The 16,865-nt window shown below is 45.6% G+C and overlaps 1 protein-coding gene across 4 annotated transcripts in view; it reads right to left on the reverse strand.

Moving 5' to 3' along the window:
- Positions 1-16,865, reverse strand: part of dnajb2 (DnaJ heat shock protein family (Hsp40) member B2) — a 58,944-nt gene that overhangs the window by 24,817 nt on the left and 17,262 nt on the right. For all 4 annotated transcript variants that reach the window (XR_013499486.1, XR_013499485.1, XM_078227819.1 and 1 more), the window contains exons 2-3: positions 12,879-12,965; positions 7,016-7,125 (exon numbers count right to left, since the gene is read on the reverse strand). Coding sequence is in view for 2 of the 4 variants with exons in the window: in XM_078227819.1 (XP_078083945.1) it covers positions 7,016-7,125; positions 12,879-12,943 (175 nt within the window). In the remaining 2 variants the exon portion in view is untranslated. The remainder of the gene's footprint in view (positions 1-7,015; positions 7,126-12,878; positions 12,966-16,865) is intronic.

Raw genomic sequence — 16,865 nt, forward strand, 5'->3', positions numbered from 1 at the left:
AAAAAAATCTGGAATTAAGAATCTACTGATGACCATGAAACCATTGTCGATTGTCGGAAAAACCCATCTGGTTCACTAATGTCCTTTAGGGAAGGAAATCTGCCGTCCTTACCCGGTCTGGCGTACATGTGACTCCAGAGCCACAGCAATGTAGTTGATTCTCAACTGCCCTCCAAGGGCAACTAGGGATGGGCAATAAATGCTGGCCCAGCCAGTGACGCCCATGTCCCACGAATGAATAAAAAAAAAACCTCCCTCCTGTTCACATCACGTGTCCAAAGTCAGTGAGCTTCCTCCATATCACCGCCTCAAACAAGTTTGTTTTAGCGCCAGTTTCCTCGAGCACCCACTCGTTTGTCTACTTGTCCGTCCATGGCGCACGTAGTACCCGTCTCCTATTGCAGCCTCGCCACAATTCCTGATGGTCCAGATTTAACAGCCTACACTGTCACCAGCCACACAAGGGCTTTCAGAAGATGAACTTTTGTTGTACTCAAAATGCCGATTAGACCATATGTGCCTTTATTGAAATTATGCTGGTACCACAACAGTGGTGACCAGTTTGGGAGTTTTGTTTGTACAAAATATTCCTTCAGTGATTAATTTTTTAAAAATTTATTCGTGGGGCATGGGCATCGCTGGCTGGGCCAACATTTGTTGCCCATCTCTAGTCACCCTTTCAATTCAGTGGCTTGCTGGGTCATTTCAGAGGGCAGTTGAGAGTCAACCATATTGCTGTGGCTCTGGAGTCACATGTAGGCCAGACTAGGTAAGGACGGCAGATTTCCTTCCCTAAAGGACATTAGTGCACCAGATGGGTTTTTTTGACAATCGACAATGGCTTCATGGTCATCAGTAGATTCTTAATTCCAGATTTTTGTTGAATTCAACAAACCCCTTGGCGGGAGTTGAACCCAGGTCCCCCGATCTTGTTCCGGGTCTCTGGATTACTAGTCCAGCGACAATACCACTGCCCCACTGATCCCCATCTCGGGAGAAGGGGCATCTTGGAAAGGGAAAAATGGAGTTATTTTGATAACTTGGAAAGACGAAGTAAAAGGGTAGATTTAATCAATTTGTGATTGCGAAAAAAAAAAGTCAGATGATCGTCTGAACCCAGTCCCACAGTGAGAGCATCTGAACACTTTCTCATCAGTGTGAACACGTTGATGGTACATCAGTCCACTGGAATGTTTATAACACTTCCCAGATTCTGGGCATTTAAAAGGTTTCTCGTCAGTGTGAACTTCCTGATGTTTCAGTAGGTTGGAAGACTGGCTGAATCCCTTCCCACAGTCAGAGCAGATGAATGGTCGCTCCCCAGTGTGAACTCACTGGTGTGTCAGGAACATGGACACCTGAAATTTGTTTTCAGAATGTATTATCCCGAAGAACACGGAATATCACTGGAAAGGATTCGAGCTGTATTATTACTCGAGATGCAGAGCTGGATTTTATACGGCGCCATGCTCCTTGTTCCCAACGCCATGAATAAAAAGTTGAAAGGGAGCCTGTCCATGAAAACCCCAACCACCCCACACCCAGGCTATGTTCAGCAGGCCATCAACTCGCTCAGGGTGAGGAAGCTCTGTATTCCCTTCAGTGCCAAGTTCAAGTGGTGGCCAGTGCTGGGACAGCAGACAGAACACGAAAGAGGAGGTTGCGGAAGCCAGACTGAATCCTGGGGGGGGGGCGCCCGCGAATGACCTTGTCGGGATGGTGGCGGAGATGCCTCCAACCCCTCCATAGGTGGTCCCCCCCCCACTCCCACTGCAATGCCTTGCCCGACACCAACCCATGCTGTCCGCTTAGTCTGCATCCGCCCCCATCCCTTGATATGCCAAATGGACCATCAATATTCCCAGTACAATGGGAGACAGGTAAGCGGGCAAGTGGGAAGGTGCCAGGCTAGCCACATGTTTATGAGCTACCCTCTGCCTCCAAACGCACTGGCGGAGGAGGGCTGTAAAGTCCAGCCCAAGATCAGTAACATCAGGCAGTGGACTAACTGAGTGATGCTCTGAGTGAGCTGGACTAACATCGTTAGAGATACACTCAGTAACAGAGGGTGCGAGTGAAGGGGTTACTGAGTGATGGTGTGAATGAGCTGGATTAATGTCAGTAGCAATAAAATCAGTATCCTCCTCCCCAGTGCCCTCTGTTACTGAGTGACACTGCTGGGAAGAATATGAAAGAACCATCTGTATAACAGGATGCTCCAGCATGAACTGTACTCAGTTCTTTCATCCTCAGTACATATTCTGATGAAGGAATTCCATGAAAATCACGAGAGGGAAAACAATGTAAATATAAAGACCAAAGAAATGCTAAATATTGGTTATTTGTAACTATTAGATTCTTGGAAAGAAATCTGATGTCAGGTACTTTCATTAAACTAAGATTCAACCGAATCAGGGGTAGCAGCATTGTGGTAATGTTCCCTGCTCGAGTAATCCGGATGAGTTGATTCCCATTACGGCAAATGGGGAATTAAGTTCTATTAATTAAATAAAATCTGGAATACATAACTATTCAGAGTAATGGTGACTATGAAATTACTGGATTGTTGAAAAGCCCATCCTGTTCACGAATGTCCTTTAAGGAAATCTGCCACTCTTATGTGTCCTGGCCTTCTTTGTCACTTGAGAACCCACAGCTGTATGGTAAACTCTTAACTGTCCTCTGAAATGACCTGGCAAGACACTCAGTTCTGCTCAAGGTGGACTGGGGGAGCAGACTGGTAGGTAGGACAGCTGAGGAACAGTGGAGGATTTTTAAGGAGATCCTTTTCAGTACTCAGCAACAATATATTCCGGTGATAAAGAAGGACTGTAAGAAAAGGGATAACCAGCCGTGGATAACGAAGGAACGATATAGGGTTGGTAGGAGGAGAGGTACTCAATACAATTAATGTTACCAGGGAGGCAGTGCTTGGTGGACTGAAGGTGGACAAGTCACCGGGCCCGGATGGAATGCATCCCAGGGTACTGAAAGAAATGTCAGAGGTAATAGCGGATGCGTTAGTGGTTATTTATCTAAATTCGTTGGATTCTGGGGTAGTGCCGGCGGATTGGAAAACGGCTAATGTTATGCCGCTGTTTAAAAAAGGAAATAGACAAAAGGTGGGTAACTACAGGCCGGTTAGCTTAACGTCTGTAGTTGGGAAAATGCTGGAATCCATCATTAAAGAAGAAATAGCAGGCCACCTGGATAAGAATGGTTCGATCAAGCAGACGCAGCATGGATTCATGAGGGGAAAGTCGTGCTTGACGAACTTGTTGGATTTTTATGAAGATGTGACTAGTGCGGTTGACGGAGGGGAACCGGTGGATGCGGTGTTTTTGGATTTCCAAAAGGCGTTTGATAAGGTGCCTCACAAAAGGTTGCTGAAGAAGATTGGGTCACACGGAGTTGGGGGTAGGGTGTTAGCGTGGATTGGGGATTGGCACGGTAGCACAGTGGTTAGCACTGCTGCTTCACAGCTCCAGGGTCCCGGGTTCGATTCCCGGCTCGGGTCATAGAACATAGAAAGCCACAGCACAAACAGGCCCTTCGGCCCACAAGTTGCGCCGATCATATCCCTACCTCTAGGCCTATCTATAGCCCTCAATCCCATTAAATCCCATGTACTCATCCAGAAGTCTCTTAAAAGACCCCAACGAGTTTGCCTCCACCACCACCGACGTCAGCCGATTCCACTCACCCACCACCCTCTGAGTGAAAAACTTACCCCTGACATCTCCTCTGTACCTACCCCCCAGCACCTTAAACCTGTGTCCTCTCGTAGCAACCATTTCAGCCCTTGGAAATAGCCTCTGAGAGTCTACCCTATCCAGACCTCTCAACATCTTGTAAACCTCTATCAGGTCACCTCTCATCCTTCGTCTCTCCAGGGAGAAGAGACCAAGCTCCCTCAACCTATCCTCATAAGGCATGCCCCCCAATCCAGGCAACATCCTTGTAAATCTCCTCTGCACCCTTTCAATGGCTTCAACATCTTTCCTGTAATGAGGTGACCAGAACTGCGCGCAGTACTCCAAGTGGGGTCTAACCAGGGTCCTATAAAGCTGCAGCATTATCTCCCGACTCCTAAACTCAATCCCTCGATTAATGAAGGCTAGTACTCCGTACGCCTTCTTGACCGCATCCTCCACCTGCGAGGCCGATTTAAGAGTCCTATGGACCCGGACCCCAAGGTCCTTCTGATCCTCTACACTGCTAAGAATGGTACCCTTCATATTATACTGCTGCTCCATCCCATTGGATCTGCCAAAATGGATCACTACACACTTATCTGGGTTGAAGTCCATCTGCCACTTCTCCGCCCAGTCTTGCATTCTATCTATGTCTCGCTGCAACTTCTGACATCCCTCCAAACTATCCACAACACCACCTACCTTGGTGTCGTCAGCAAACTTACCAACCCATCCCTCCACTTCCTCATCCAGGTCATTTATGAAAATGACAAACAGCAAGGGTCCCAGAACAGATCCCTGGGGCACTCCACTGGTCACTGACCTCCATGCAGAGAAAGACCCCTCCACAGCCACTCTCTGCCTTCTGCAGGCAAGCCAGTTCTGGATCCACAAGGCAACAGCCCCTTGGATCCCATGCCCTCTCACTTTCTCAAGAAGTCTTGCATGGGGGACCTTATCGAACGCCTTGCTGAAGTCCATATAGACCACATCCACCGCTCTTCCTTCGTCAATGTGTTTGGTCACATTTTCAAAGAACTCAACCAGGCTCGTAAGGCACGACCTGCCCTTGACAAAGCCGTGCTGACTACTTTTGATCATACTAAACTTCTCTAGATGATCATAAATCCTGTCTCTCAGGATCCTCTCCATCAACTTACCAACCACTGAGGGTCACTGTCTGTGTGGAGTTTGCACATTCTCCTCGTGTCTGCATGGGTTTCCTCCGGGTGCTCCGGTTTCCTCCCACAGTCCAAAGATGTGCAGGTTAGGTTGATTGGCCATGTTAAAAATTGCCCCTTAGAGTCCTGGGATGTGTAGTTTAGAGGGATTAGCGGGTAAATATGTGGGGGTAGGGCCTGGGTGGGATTGTGGTCAGTGCAGACTCGATGGGCCGAATGGCCTCCTTCTGCACTGTAGGGTTTCTATGATTTCTATCCGACAGGAAGCAGAGAGTCGGAATAAATGGGTGCTTTTTTGGTTGGCAGATGTAACTAGTGGCGTGCCACAGGGATCGGTACTGGGGCCTCAATTATTTACCATTTATATAGACGATCTGGAGGAGGGGACTGAGTGTAGGGTAACAAAGTTTGCAGACGGCACAAAGATAAGTGGAAAAGTGAATCGTGTGGAGGGCGTAGAAGGTCTGCAGAGAGATTTGGACAGGCTGAGTGAGTGGGTGAGGATCTGGCAGATGGAGTATAACGTTGACAAATGCGAGGTTATTCACTTTGGGGGAAATAATAGCAAATTGGATTATTATCTAAATGGAAAAAATTACAACATGCTACTGTGCAAAGGGACCTGGGGGTCCTTGTGCATGAGACACAAAAACCCAGTCTGCAGGTGCAACAGGTGATCAAGAAGGCAAATGGGATGTTGGCCTATATCACAAGGGGGATAGAATATAAAAGCAGAGATGTCTTGCTGCATCTGTACAGGGCATTGGTGAGGCCGCAGCTGGAATGCTGTGTGCAGTATTGGTCCCCTTATTTGCGGAAGGATATATTGGCCTTGGAGGGAGTGCAGAGAAGGTTCACCAAGTTGATACCAGAGATGAGGGGTGTTGATTATGAGGAGAGACTGAGCAGATTGGGTTTGTACTCGTTGGAATTTAGAAAGCTGAGGGGGGATCTTATAGAGACCTATAAGATAATGAAGGGGCTGGATAGGGTAGAGGTGGAGAGATTCTTTCCACTTAGAAAGGAAGCTAGAACTAGAGGGCACAGCCTCAAAATAAAGGGGGGTCAGTTTAGGACAGAGTTGAGGAGGAACTTCTTCTCTCAGAGGGTGGTGAATCTCTGGAATTCTCTGCCCACTGAAGTGGTGGAGGCTACCTGATTGAATATGTTTAAATCACGGATAGATGGATTCCTGATCAGTAAGGGAATTAGGGGTTATGGGAATCAGGCGGGTAAGTGGAACTGATCCACTTCAGATCAGCCATGATCTTATTGAATGGCGGGGCAGGCTCGAGGGGCTAGATGGCCTACTCCTGCTCCTATTTCTTATGCTCTTATGTTCTTATGTTCTTGTGTTCTCAAGAAGGTGCCCCACCGTCAGCTTTGGGAAGGTATAGTAAACATGATGTTCTGCATTTGCTAATTTGTTTTATATATTTAATCTCTCTCAGAGCAAGGTAGGGTTTACACTAGTTCTAAATCTATAACAGGTTTATTTACAGTGCTTTAAAATATCTCAGCACTCTCAGGAATTATGCACACATATTCACAGCTTCTCAGTTTACTCTGTAAGCTTCTGTTTGCTTTAGCTCTCAGAGGCTACACTTAATCAATAAAAAACAGTGATCAAGGATCAGTCAACATAATAAAACACAGATCAATTAAACCATTGAACACCAGATACATTTAAGGGGAAGTTAGATAAACATGTGGAAGAAAAGAATAGAAGGATATGTTGATAGGGTGGGCAATTAGAGATAGGCTAGTGGCACTCACATCCCATGAATAAAGTTTTGAAATATTAAAATTAGAAATCTTTCAAGCTGCTAAGATCATTTGTTTATCATTTTGAGAATGTTTCAGATAGAGGGGATGCATAAAAAAGGAGTTAAGAAATTCTCAGCATATATAATGGTTCTCTTTTTTAGCCAGATGCCTGACAATCTCCACTGGAAGAGTATTTCTTACATCGGAGTACTTATTACAACTCTATGAAATCTGCAAATTGAAGAGTAACAAAAGACAAGTGAGATGCAACATTAAATACTCACGTATCTCCCGTTTCTTATACCGAATAGCCAATACAAATACAATTCTTCACCACAAACAAATGGAAAATAATTCAGGATGCACACTTACTATCCGATAATACTTCATACGCCTCTGCAATCTCCTTAAACTTCTGTTCTGCAAATTCCTTATCATCTGGATTCTTGTCAGGATGCCATCGCAATGCCAATTTCCTGTAACTATAAGGGGGGAAATCAGGGAGAAATGGAACATTTCAATTACAACAGGGCCATTATTCCTTAAACTTGAGAGATTCCAGCTGAGACCATGTCCTTCTTCATTTCCCCTCCCAACTCTTTCCCCCTACTTTACACCCTTTCCTTTACCTTTTCTCCACCTTTGCGTCTCCTTTTCTAAATCTTACCTCTGTCCCATCCATTTTCCTCCCCCTCCCCCAATATCTTCATTTTAGCTTCTCTGCCATTTGGCCATTCACACCTTCTATTCTCTCTATGGACTCCCATTAGCAGTCTTTTCCCCTGGTTTCTGTGGCTATGACTCATCTTTCATTCCCTCACCCTGCAGTATAAATATCTCCCATTTTCTAAGCCTTTTAGCTTTGACAAAAGGTCGTCTGGACTCGAAATGTCAGCTCTTTTCTCTCCTTACAGATGCTGCCAGACCTGCCGAGATTTTCCAGCATTTGGTTTCCCAGTGAAGGATGTACTCACCCATGTTTTGCTTGCCTCTACATTCAACATCTATGCCAGTATTCTCATGGCCAACCTCTCACCTTTCCACCCTGTGTAACCATACAACCTTCTCTAAGATAGCAGCTTCTTTCCAATTCTGGTCTCTTCCACATTGCCCATTTGAATCTCTCTGTAGTGTAATGGGTTAATAAAGTAGTTGTGGTAATGGGTTAAAGAAGTAGTTATGGTATTATGTGATGCAGACCACAAGGTAGCAGTGTACATCAGCAGTCATGTACGAGAGACAACACCCAGGAGAGATTTGTCTACTTAATATTCTTTTTTATAATATTCATTCATGGAACATGGGCGTCGCTGGCTGGCCAGCATTTATTGCCCACCCCTAGTTGCTCAAGGGCAGTTGAGAGCCAACCACATTGCCAAGGCTCTGAAGTCACATGTAGGCCAGGCCAGGTAAGGACAGCAGATTTCTTTCTCTAAAGGACATTAGTGAACCAAACGTGTTTTTCCGACAATGGTTTTGTGGTCATCAGTAGATTCTTAATTCCAAATATTTTTTATTGAATTCAAATTCCACCATCTGCCGTGGTGGGATTTGAACCCAGGTCTCCAGAACATTAGCTGAGTTTCTAAATTAATAATCTAGCGATAATACCCCTAGGCCATCACCTCCCCTAAAAGCTTGTAATGAATATATACACACAGTGTAAATAAACCAGGGGTTATTATTAATAGAAATGCAGGAGATTTATACACAGCTAGGTCTTATTTGGCTCAGGCTGCTTGTTATGTGGAGTTATGTTTTAAGTATGTGATATAATCCCACTAATTTACATCAGATCAGCTCATTGGAATAAACCTCAGATAGCCCGAATGAGACCTCCTCCTGCACCGAGCTGCATCCACCCAGCCATTAGAGCTCACCAATCTTTCTAACTCCAATCCTAACAAGCTGACTGTCGGCTACAGGATTCATCATTTCAAGTGTTATTTGCTTGGTATGGGACCACGGTGGGAACAGGTTTTGGCTGGTTCTGTAGTTCATACCGGGAGGCCTCGTTCTGGAAGAGGTGGGAAGATCAGAGATATTCCGGGCAGTTTCATCACTTTTTTAAAAATTCAGTCACGGGACATGGGCGTCGCTGACTGGCCAGCATTTATTGCCCATCCCTAGTTGCCCTTGGAGGGCAGTTGAGAGTCAACCACATTGCTGTGGCTCTGGAATCACATGTAGGCCAGACTAGGTAAGGACGGCAGATTTCCTTCCCTAAAGGACATTAGTGAACCAGATGGGTTTTTCCAACAATCGACAATGGTTTCATGGTCATCAGTAGATTCTTAATTCCAGATATTTTTTTATTGAATTGGAATTCCACCACCTGCCATGGCGGGATTCGAACCCGGGTCCCCAGAACATTAGCCTAGCTTCTGGATAACACCACTAAGCCAGCACCTTCCATGTTGTATTTGTATGAGATGAAGGCCACCAATCACTTATAAGTGATTGGTTAAACACATTGTGAATTTATTTGTTTGGACAAGGCACATGGGAACATCCATACGTGGATAGAAAGCTTGAAGACACATAAGCAGAGCTCATAGTGCAACACCTTCCCACATGCAATTGGAAAGCGAAAAGGACCATGGTTATCCAATTGGATGATTCTTGACTGCCAATGGCCTTTTTCCTCTCCTATCTCGATGGGCCAAATGGCCTCCTTCTGCACTGTAGAGATTCTATCTCCAATAATTTTAAAGCTAATAAACAGAGTTCTAAGGAGTGAGAAAAAACACTTCTTTAATGTTCTAAAGATTTCTCTTCTAGGTACACCCACAGTGAAGGAACGGTGATATATTTCCAAGTCAGGATTCTGTGCAGCTTGGTGGGGAACTTGCAGGTAGTGGCGTTCCTATGCATCTTTTTGGGTGGCACTGGTTTGGAAGTTGCTGTCTAAGGAGCCTGCATCTGCATCTTTAAGATGGTCCACACTGCAGCCACTGTGCGCTGATGGTGGAGGGAGTAAATGTTTAAGGTGGCGATGGGGTGCCATTAAGTGGGCTCCTTTGTCCTGGATGGTGTCGAGCTTCTTGAGTGTTATTTGAACTCATCCAGGCAAGTGGGGAGTATTCCATCACACTCCTGATTTGTGTCATGTAGATGGTGGACATACATTGGAGGGTCAGGAAGGAGTTACTCGCCACAGAATTCCCTGCCTCTGACCTGCTCTTGTAACGACAGTATTTACATGGGTGGTCTAGTTCAGTTTCTGGTCAACGGTAACCTCCAGGATGTTGTTTGTCTCACCAGGACTTCATACGGCTGCAGCACAGCCTCTAACCCTTTGTTTTCAGTGTTGGAGATATAAGGGTGAGATACAAGATGTAAAGCCATTCCATTAACCTTTTGGATTATTTGTTGCATTTGTCTATGCCAGTTTAATGATTTGTACATGGATTCCCAAGTGTCTTTGGGCTGCCACTGTTTCCAGCTTCCCATCATTTATAAAGTACTCTTTGTGTGTGATTTAGGTCCAGAGTACATGACCTCACACTTTCCTACGGACGCAAATTCAACATTCCTTATTTTCAATTCTACCATCTCATCGTTGTCAGTTTTCACAGAGCCTACATTACTCCTGACCACCCGTTTCAAGATTCCTTACATATTTACACTTGCTCTTATGAATCCATGGTGACCTCACTTAACTATTTCAAAATTTACATTCAGAAAGGTATTCTGGTCCTAGGACTTATCTTTAATGTGATGTATCAGCACTGATTCCAGCTCTAACAGGCAGATGGAGAATAGATTCCCAGAACAGCAGGGCGCAGTATATTTGCAACCTGCCCTGGGGGTGGGAGCAGGTTCGAGGGGCCGAATGGCCTTCTGCCACAAATATGTTTTTCTGTGAGCGAGTGGGGTTAACCTATAGAACTGGCTCCCTAAAGGGACAATGGAAGCAGTTAGGATCGGTGCATTCAAATAGGGGGAAGTGGTGTCCTGGTGGTATTATCGCTAGAGATGTCTCAAGATGGCGCCGGAGCGAGGTGACTTCTTGCAAGCTGTGCCCAGCACACCTTCTAATTCAGTGGTTCCCAAAGGGTGCGGCGCGCCACACTGGTGCAGCGAGAGAGGATGGCAAGTGTGGCGGGAAGATTCAAGGACAATCAAAGAAACATTTAAACATGGTTTAAACAAGCATTGTTGTATATTTTCTGGATGTCCCATGATCATATTATAAAGTAGTCGTGTTCTATGTTATGAATCAAGCACTGCTAGGAGTTGTTTTTTTTTGTTTTTGAATGTATTTCTTATCAATAAAAAATTCGGTGTGGCGCGAGCAAATTTCTATTCTGAAAGTGCAGCCAGTGAAAAACGTTTGGGAACCACTGTTCTAATTCTATCTTTTACTCTCATTCTAGGCTTCTAAAATTTTATTCCAGCTCTTTTAAACTCTCTAACAATGCTTTAATGCAATATCTTACAGGTTTGGCGCTATCTACACTTCCCGCAGGCTCAGTAAAGCAGCCAGCACAATTAAGGACCCCACGCACCCCAGACATCCTCTCTTTCACCTTCTTCCGTTGGGAAAAAGACACAAAAGTCTGAGGTCACGTACCAATTGACTCAAGAACAGCTTCTTCCTTGCTTTTGAATGGACTTTTGAATGGACTTACCTCGCATTAAGTTGATCTTTCTCTACACCCTAGCTATGACTGTAACACTACATTCTGCACTCTCTCGTTTCCTTCTCTATGAACGGCATGCTTTGTCTATATAGCGTGCAAGAAACAACACTTTTCACTGTATGTTAATACATGTGACAATAATAAATCAAATCAAATCAAATCAAATATTAATCCAGAAACTCAGCTAATGTTCTGGGGACCCGGGTTCGAATCGGGGCAGATGGTGGAATTTGAATTCAATAAAAAATATCTGGAATTAAGAATCTAATGATGACCATGAAACCATTGTCGATTGTCGGAAAAGCCCACCTGGTTCACTAACGTCCTTTAGGGAAGGAAATCTGCCATCCTTATCTGGTCTGGCCTAGAGGTGACTCCAGAGCCACAGCAATGCGGTTGACTCCCAATTGCCCTTCGGCAACTGGGGATGGGCAATAAATGCTGGCCCAGCCAGTGACACCCATGTCCCAGGAATGAACTTAAAAAATGCAAATTTCCAGCACAGACAAGATGGACTGAAAGGCCTCTTTCTGTGCTGTAAAATCTATGACTACGGTTTTTAAAGTTACAGTATAAGAAAAATTTGAGATCTGACAGATAGTGAGTGCAGCATGATTCAGGCGAAACATAGGAATCCATAGAAGGAGGCCATTTGGTCCATTGAGTCAGCACCAACTCTCCAAATGAACACCTTACCCAGACTCACCTACCCTGCCTATCCCCATAACCCTCTATATTTGGGATGGCACAGTGTTAGCACTGCTGCGTCACAGCAGAAGGGACCCAGGTTCAATTCTGGCCTGTGTATGGAATTCACACATGTCTGCGTGGGTTTCCTCTGGGTGCTCCGTTTTCCTCCCACACTCCAAAAATGTGCGGGTTGGGTTGATTGCCCATGCTAACTTGCCCCTTGGTGTCAGGGGATCTACAGGGTAAACAGGTGGGGTTCCGGATACAGGACCTGAGAGGGATTGCTGCTGGTGCAGGCACCACGAGGCCGAATGGCCTCCTTCTGCACAGTAGGGATTCTATGATTTAGCATGGCTAGCCCACCTCACCTGCACATCTTTGGACTGTGGGATGAAACCAGAGCAAACCTACACAGACTTGGGGAGAAGGTGCAAACTCCCAAACAGGTGACTTTGGTCTTACAGATCCCAAAACTCTCTACAATGAGGCCTTGCCTCTTGTCTTGGTCTGTTATTGACTGATTGATAAAGATTAATCACTCTGATTGAATCAACATCTCATTGTCACTGTATCAGGCTAGTATTAAGCTAGTCCCAATTGCCCGCATTTGACTCATAGAAAAAAGAAAAAAAATGACTACCTTAGGGATTAACAAAAGGAGCAGCAAGGGCAAGTTGGGCCGAAGGGCCTGTTTCCATCTGCAAACCTTTATAACTCTAGGCAAGCACCAGGATGGTTAGGAGGTGATTTAGATCTTTTCTCATCCAACAACTCTTCCAAACCACATAACAAGTAGAGACACCAAATTAACTTACAGATATATACACTTTTAAAATATCGGTGTTGCTACAGGGATGGTCAGTATGCATCTAGTGAGTGAAAGGTCCACAAATACTTACGCTTTTTTAATGTCTTCCTGAGAGGAATTGTGAGGGACTCCCAAGATATTGTAATAGTCCACCATTTCCTCCACAGCAATCCTCTGGCTGCAAGACAAAAAAATAGATGGAAGCCAAATTTAATTTAATAATATCTTCTCATAATAACATTCTCATCCTTGTTTCAAATTCCTCAATGGCCTCAGCTCCTCCCCACAAGCCTCCCAAGATCTCTGTACCCCTCCAATTTTGGCCTTGTGTACATCCTTGATTTCCATCGCTCCTCATTGGTGACTGTACCTTCGGCTACCTGGGCCTCAAAAAGCTCTGCTATTTCCTCCCTAAACCCCTCTGTCACTCTCTCATTCTTTAAGATGCTCCCTAAAACCTTCCTCTTTGATCAAGCTTTTGGTCATCTGCCCAAATACCTCCTTATGTGATGCAGTATCAAATGTTTGTTTGCTGATGCCTGTGTGAAGTGATACTGTGTTCAAGGCATCACAGAGATGCAAGTTGTTGTTTTGCTTTTACTAAAAGGAACGGCCCTGAGGACCCAAAGAGAAAGCAATGCACCATTGTCCCCCCCCAGATAGGCTGGGGGCTGAAACCAGAGAGTGGGTTCTTCATTGGGGATTTGGTACACATCATGCAGCCCGGGAAAGGAATTGGGAAGAAAACACATTTTTAAAAAGTGTGAAAATAGCTCAGACCTCCATTTAAACAGCACCTTTCACAATGCAAAGCACTTGACAGCATAATCATAGAATCATAGAAACCCTACAGCACAGAAAGAGGCCATTCGGCCCATCGAGTCTGCACCGACCACAATCCCACCCAGGCCCTCCCCCGATATCCCTACATACTTACCCACTAATCCCTCTAACCTACACATCTCAGGACACTAAGGGCAATTTTAGCATGGCCAATCAACCTATCACGCACGTCTTTGGACTGTGGGAGGAAACCGGAGCACCCGGAAAAAACACACGCAGACACGAGGAGAATGTGCAAACTCCACACAGACAGTAATAAGTACTTCCTTTTGCAGGTGGCACAATGGTTAGCACTGCTGCCTCAGCGCTAGGGACCCGGGTTCGATTCCTGGCTTGGGTCACGGTCTGTGTGGAGTTTGCACGTTCTCCCCATGTCTGCCTGGGTTTCCTCTGGGTGCTCCCATTTCCTCCCACAGTTCAAAGATGTGTGGGTTAGGTGCATTGGCCATGCTAAATTGCCTTAGTGTCAGGGGGACTAGCTAAGGTAAATGCATGGGATTATGGGGATAGGGCCAGGGTGAGATTTTTTGTCGGTGCAGACTCGATGGACTGGGTGGCCTCCTTCTGCACTGTAGGGATTCTACTATTCCTTTTCTGAAGTGTCGGCCTTACTGTAACATAGGCAAATGTGGCATCTGATGTACACACATCAAGATCCCACTAACAGCAATTGGTAATGACAAGATTGTATAATCTTTCAGGCACATTGGGATGGAACATTCATCCCAACTAGTCCCTGCTGGCCTTCTGCACAAACCTCACCCTATATCCTTCCATTCCTTCCTCTATTTATCTAACTTCTCTTTAATTACATCTATCACCCAGGGAGTGGTGAGCCTGCAGAATTCACTACCACAGTGGCGAATTACTAGGGGGCACAGGTTTAAGGTGCGAGGGGCAAGGTTTAAAGGAGATGTACGAGGCAGATTTTTTACACAGAGGGTGGTGGGTGCCTGGAATTCGCTGCTGGAAGCAGATACGATAGTGGCTTTGACAAATACATGAATAGGATGGGAATAGAGGGATATGGTCCCCGGAAGGGTAGGGGGTTTTAGTTCAGTCGGGCAGCATCGTCGGTGCAGGCTTGGAGGGCCGAAGGGCCTGTTCCTGTGCTGTAATTTTCTTTGTCCTAGTAAGCAGTTGAGGCCAGAACATTGCATGTTTTCAAGAAGCAGTTAGATATAGTTTTTGGGGAGAAGGGGATCAAACAATATTTGGGGGGGAGGCAGGAAGAGGCTATTAAGTTGGATGATCAGCCATGATCAAAATGAATGGTGGAGCAGACTCGAAGGGCCGAATGGCCTCCTCCTGCTCCTATTTTCTATGTTTCTATAAATTAGATATAACCTCTCAGTTTCTGATATTGTTCAGCTAAATGGACAAGTGGATCAGAGGTCAGAAGTTTTTGAACTGGATAAATGCACCATGGTGCATTTGGTAACCATGTGGGGAAACTCACCGTCCGTGTGGAGTTTGCACGTTCTCCCCGTGTCTGCATGGGTTTCCTCCGGGTGCTCCGGTTTCCTCCCACAGTCTGAAAGACGTGCTGGTTAGGGTGCATTGGCCGTGCTAAATTCTCCCTCAGTGTAACCCGAACAGGCGCCGGAATGTGGCGACTCGGGGATTTTCACAGTAACTTCATTGCAGCGTTAATGTAAGCCTACTGGTGACACTAATAAATAAACTTTGTCAATGGGATTTTCTAGTGATGTCACCCCATGCTTCTCCGAAACCTGTGGGTGCAGGGTGCACTGTCAGGGGAGCCAGAGAATCCCGCCAGCATGAACGGCCAAAGAATCCCCCCTCCCCCACAACTTTCTGACTCAGAGATGTGACTACTACCAATGGAGCCACAGCTGCCTCAGTATATTAATGTTCATACATAATCACATATAAAATGTCATTATATATAAATATATATTGTATAAGTAAATAGATCATATACGTGTATATATAAATACAGCAGGCACACTGCTCCAATGCCCCTGATCTCAGACAACTAGAATTCTTGTCCTCTATTTTCAGACCCTGAGCACTGAAACTGTGACGGGGAGCTATTTACGCGCTCACCACAGTCATTTATAAATGTGCCTCACAGACCAAGCATTGAAAATGCTGCCGATCAGCAGTGAATAATGCAGAAACAAGCCTCCTCAATTGACTCCAGAACAGCTCCCCAGATTCAGGCAAAACCAGAACCGAAACGCAGGTGCCCCCTTCACAGAAGCAACAATTACAACGCGCATTTATGAAGTCTCTTTAACACAGTCAAACGTCCCAAGGTGCTTAACAGTCACATGATCAGACAAAAGCACCAGTTATGGAGACCCATCACTCACTCACCATCAAAGCTGCACCGTATGAAGAATGGCCACTTTAGACATGACACAAACCAGGGTAGCCTTGTGTAACGGTATCAAAGAGCTTGGGATGGTGCAGTGGTCTTGTCCGCTAGTAATCCAGAGAGCCAGGGTAATGTTCCGGAGACCCGGGTTCAAATCCCTCCGCAGCAGATGGTTTGTGCGTATGTGTGTAACCAATGCTTGCGATGTACTTGAATTTTCAGAAGGATTTTGATAAGGTCCCACACAGGAGGTTAGTAAAATTAACGAGGGGGTGAAAAGTCATCGGGGGTCGGCAGGAATGTGGTGTTGAGGTTGCAATCAGACCAGCCACGATCTTATTGTCCAAAGATGTGCGGGTTAGGTTGATTGGCCAGGTTAAAAATTGTCCCTTAGAGTCCTGAGATGTGTAGGTTAGAGGGATTAGTGGGTAAATATGTGGGGGTAGGGCCTGGGTGGGATTGTGGTCGGTGCAGACTCGATGGGCCGAATGGCCTCCTTCTGCACTGTAGGGTTTCTATTGAATGGCAGAGCAGGCTCGAGGGGCCGAGTGGCCTACTCCTAACCCATAACTTACAGTGTTTAGGAAAGATGGCTATGAATCGGGGGTGAGGGGTGGTTAGAGAGGTGAGAGAGATGGGAGAACTGATTTCAGCTATAAAGCAATAAAACTTTCTAAGGGTTAAAGGAAAGAACAAAAGAAAGAACAAAGAAAATTACAGCACAGGAACAGGCCCTTCGGCCCTCCAAGGCTGCACCGACCATGCTGTCCAACTGAACTAAAATCCCCTACCCTTCCGGGGACCATATCCCTCTATTCCCATCCTATTCATGTATTTGTCAAGCCCCCCCAACTTTAAGGTTAAGATCTGGGGAAAAAAACTTAGTGATTG

Source organism: Mustelus asterias, chromosome 14 (assembly GCF_964213995.1).
Source record: "Mustelus asterias chromosome 14, sMusAst1.hap1.1, whole genome shotgun sequence".
Classification (NCBI taxonomy): Eukaryota; Metazoa; Chordata; class Chondrichthyes; order Carcharhiniformes; family Triakidae; genus Mustelus; species Mustelus asterias.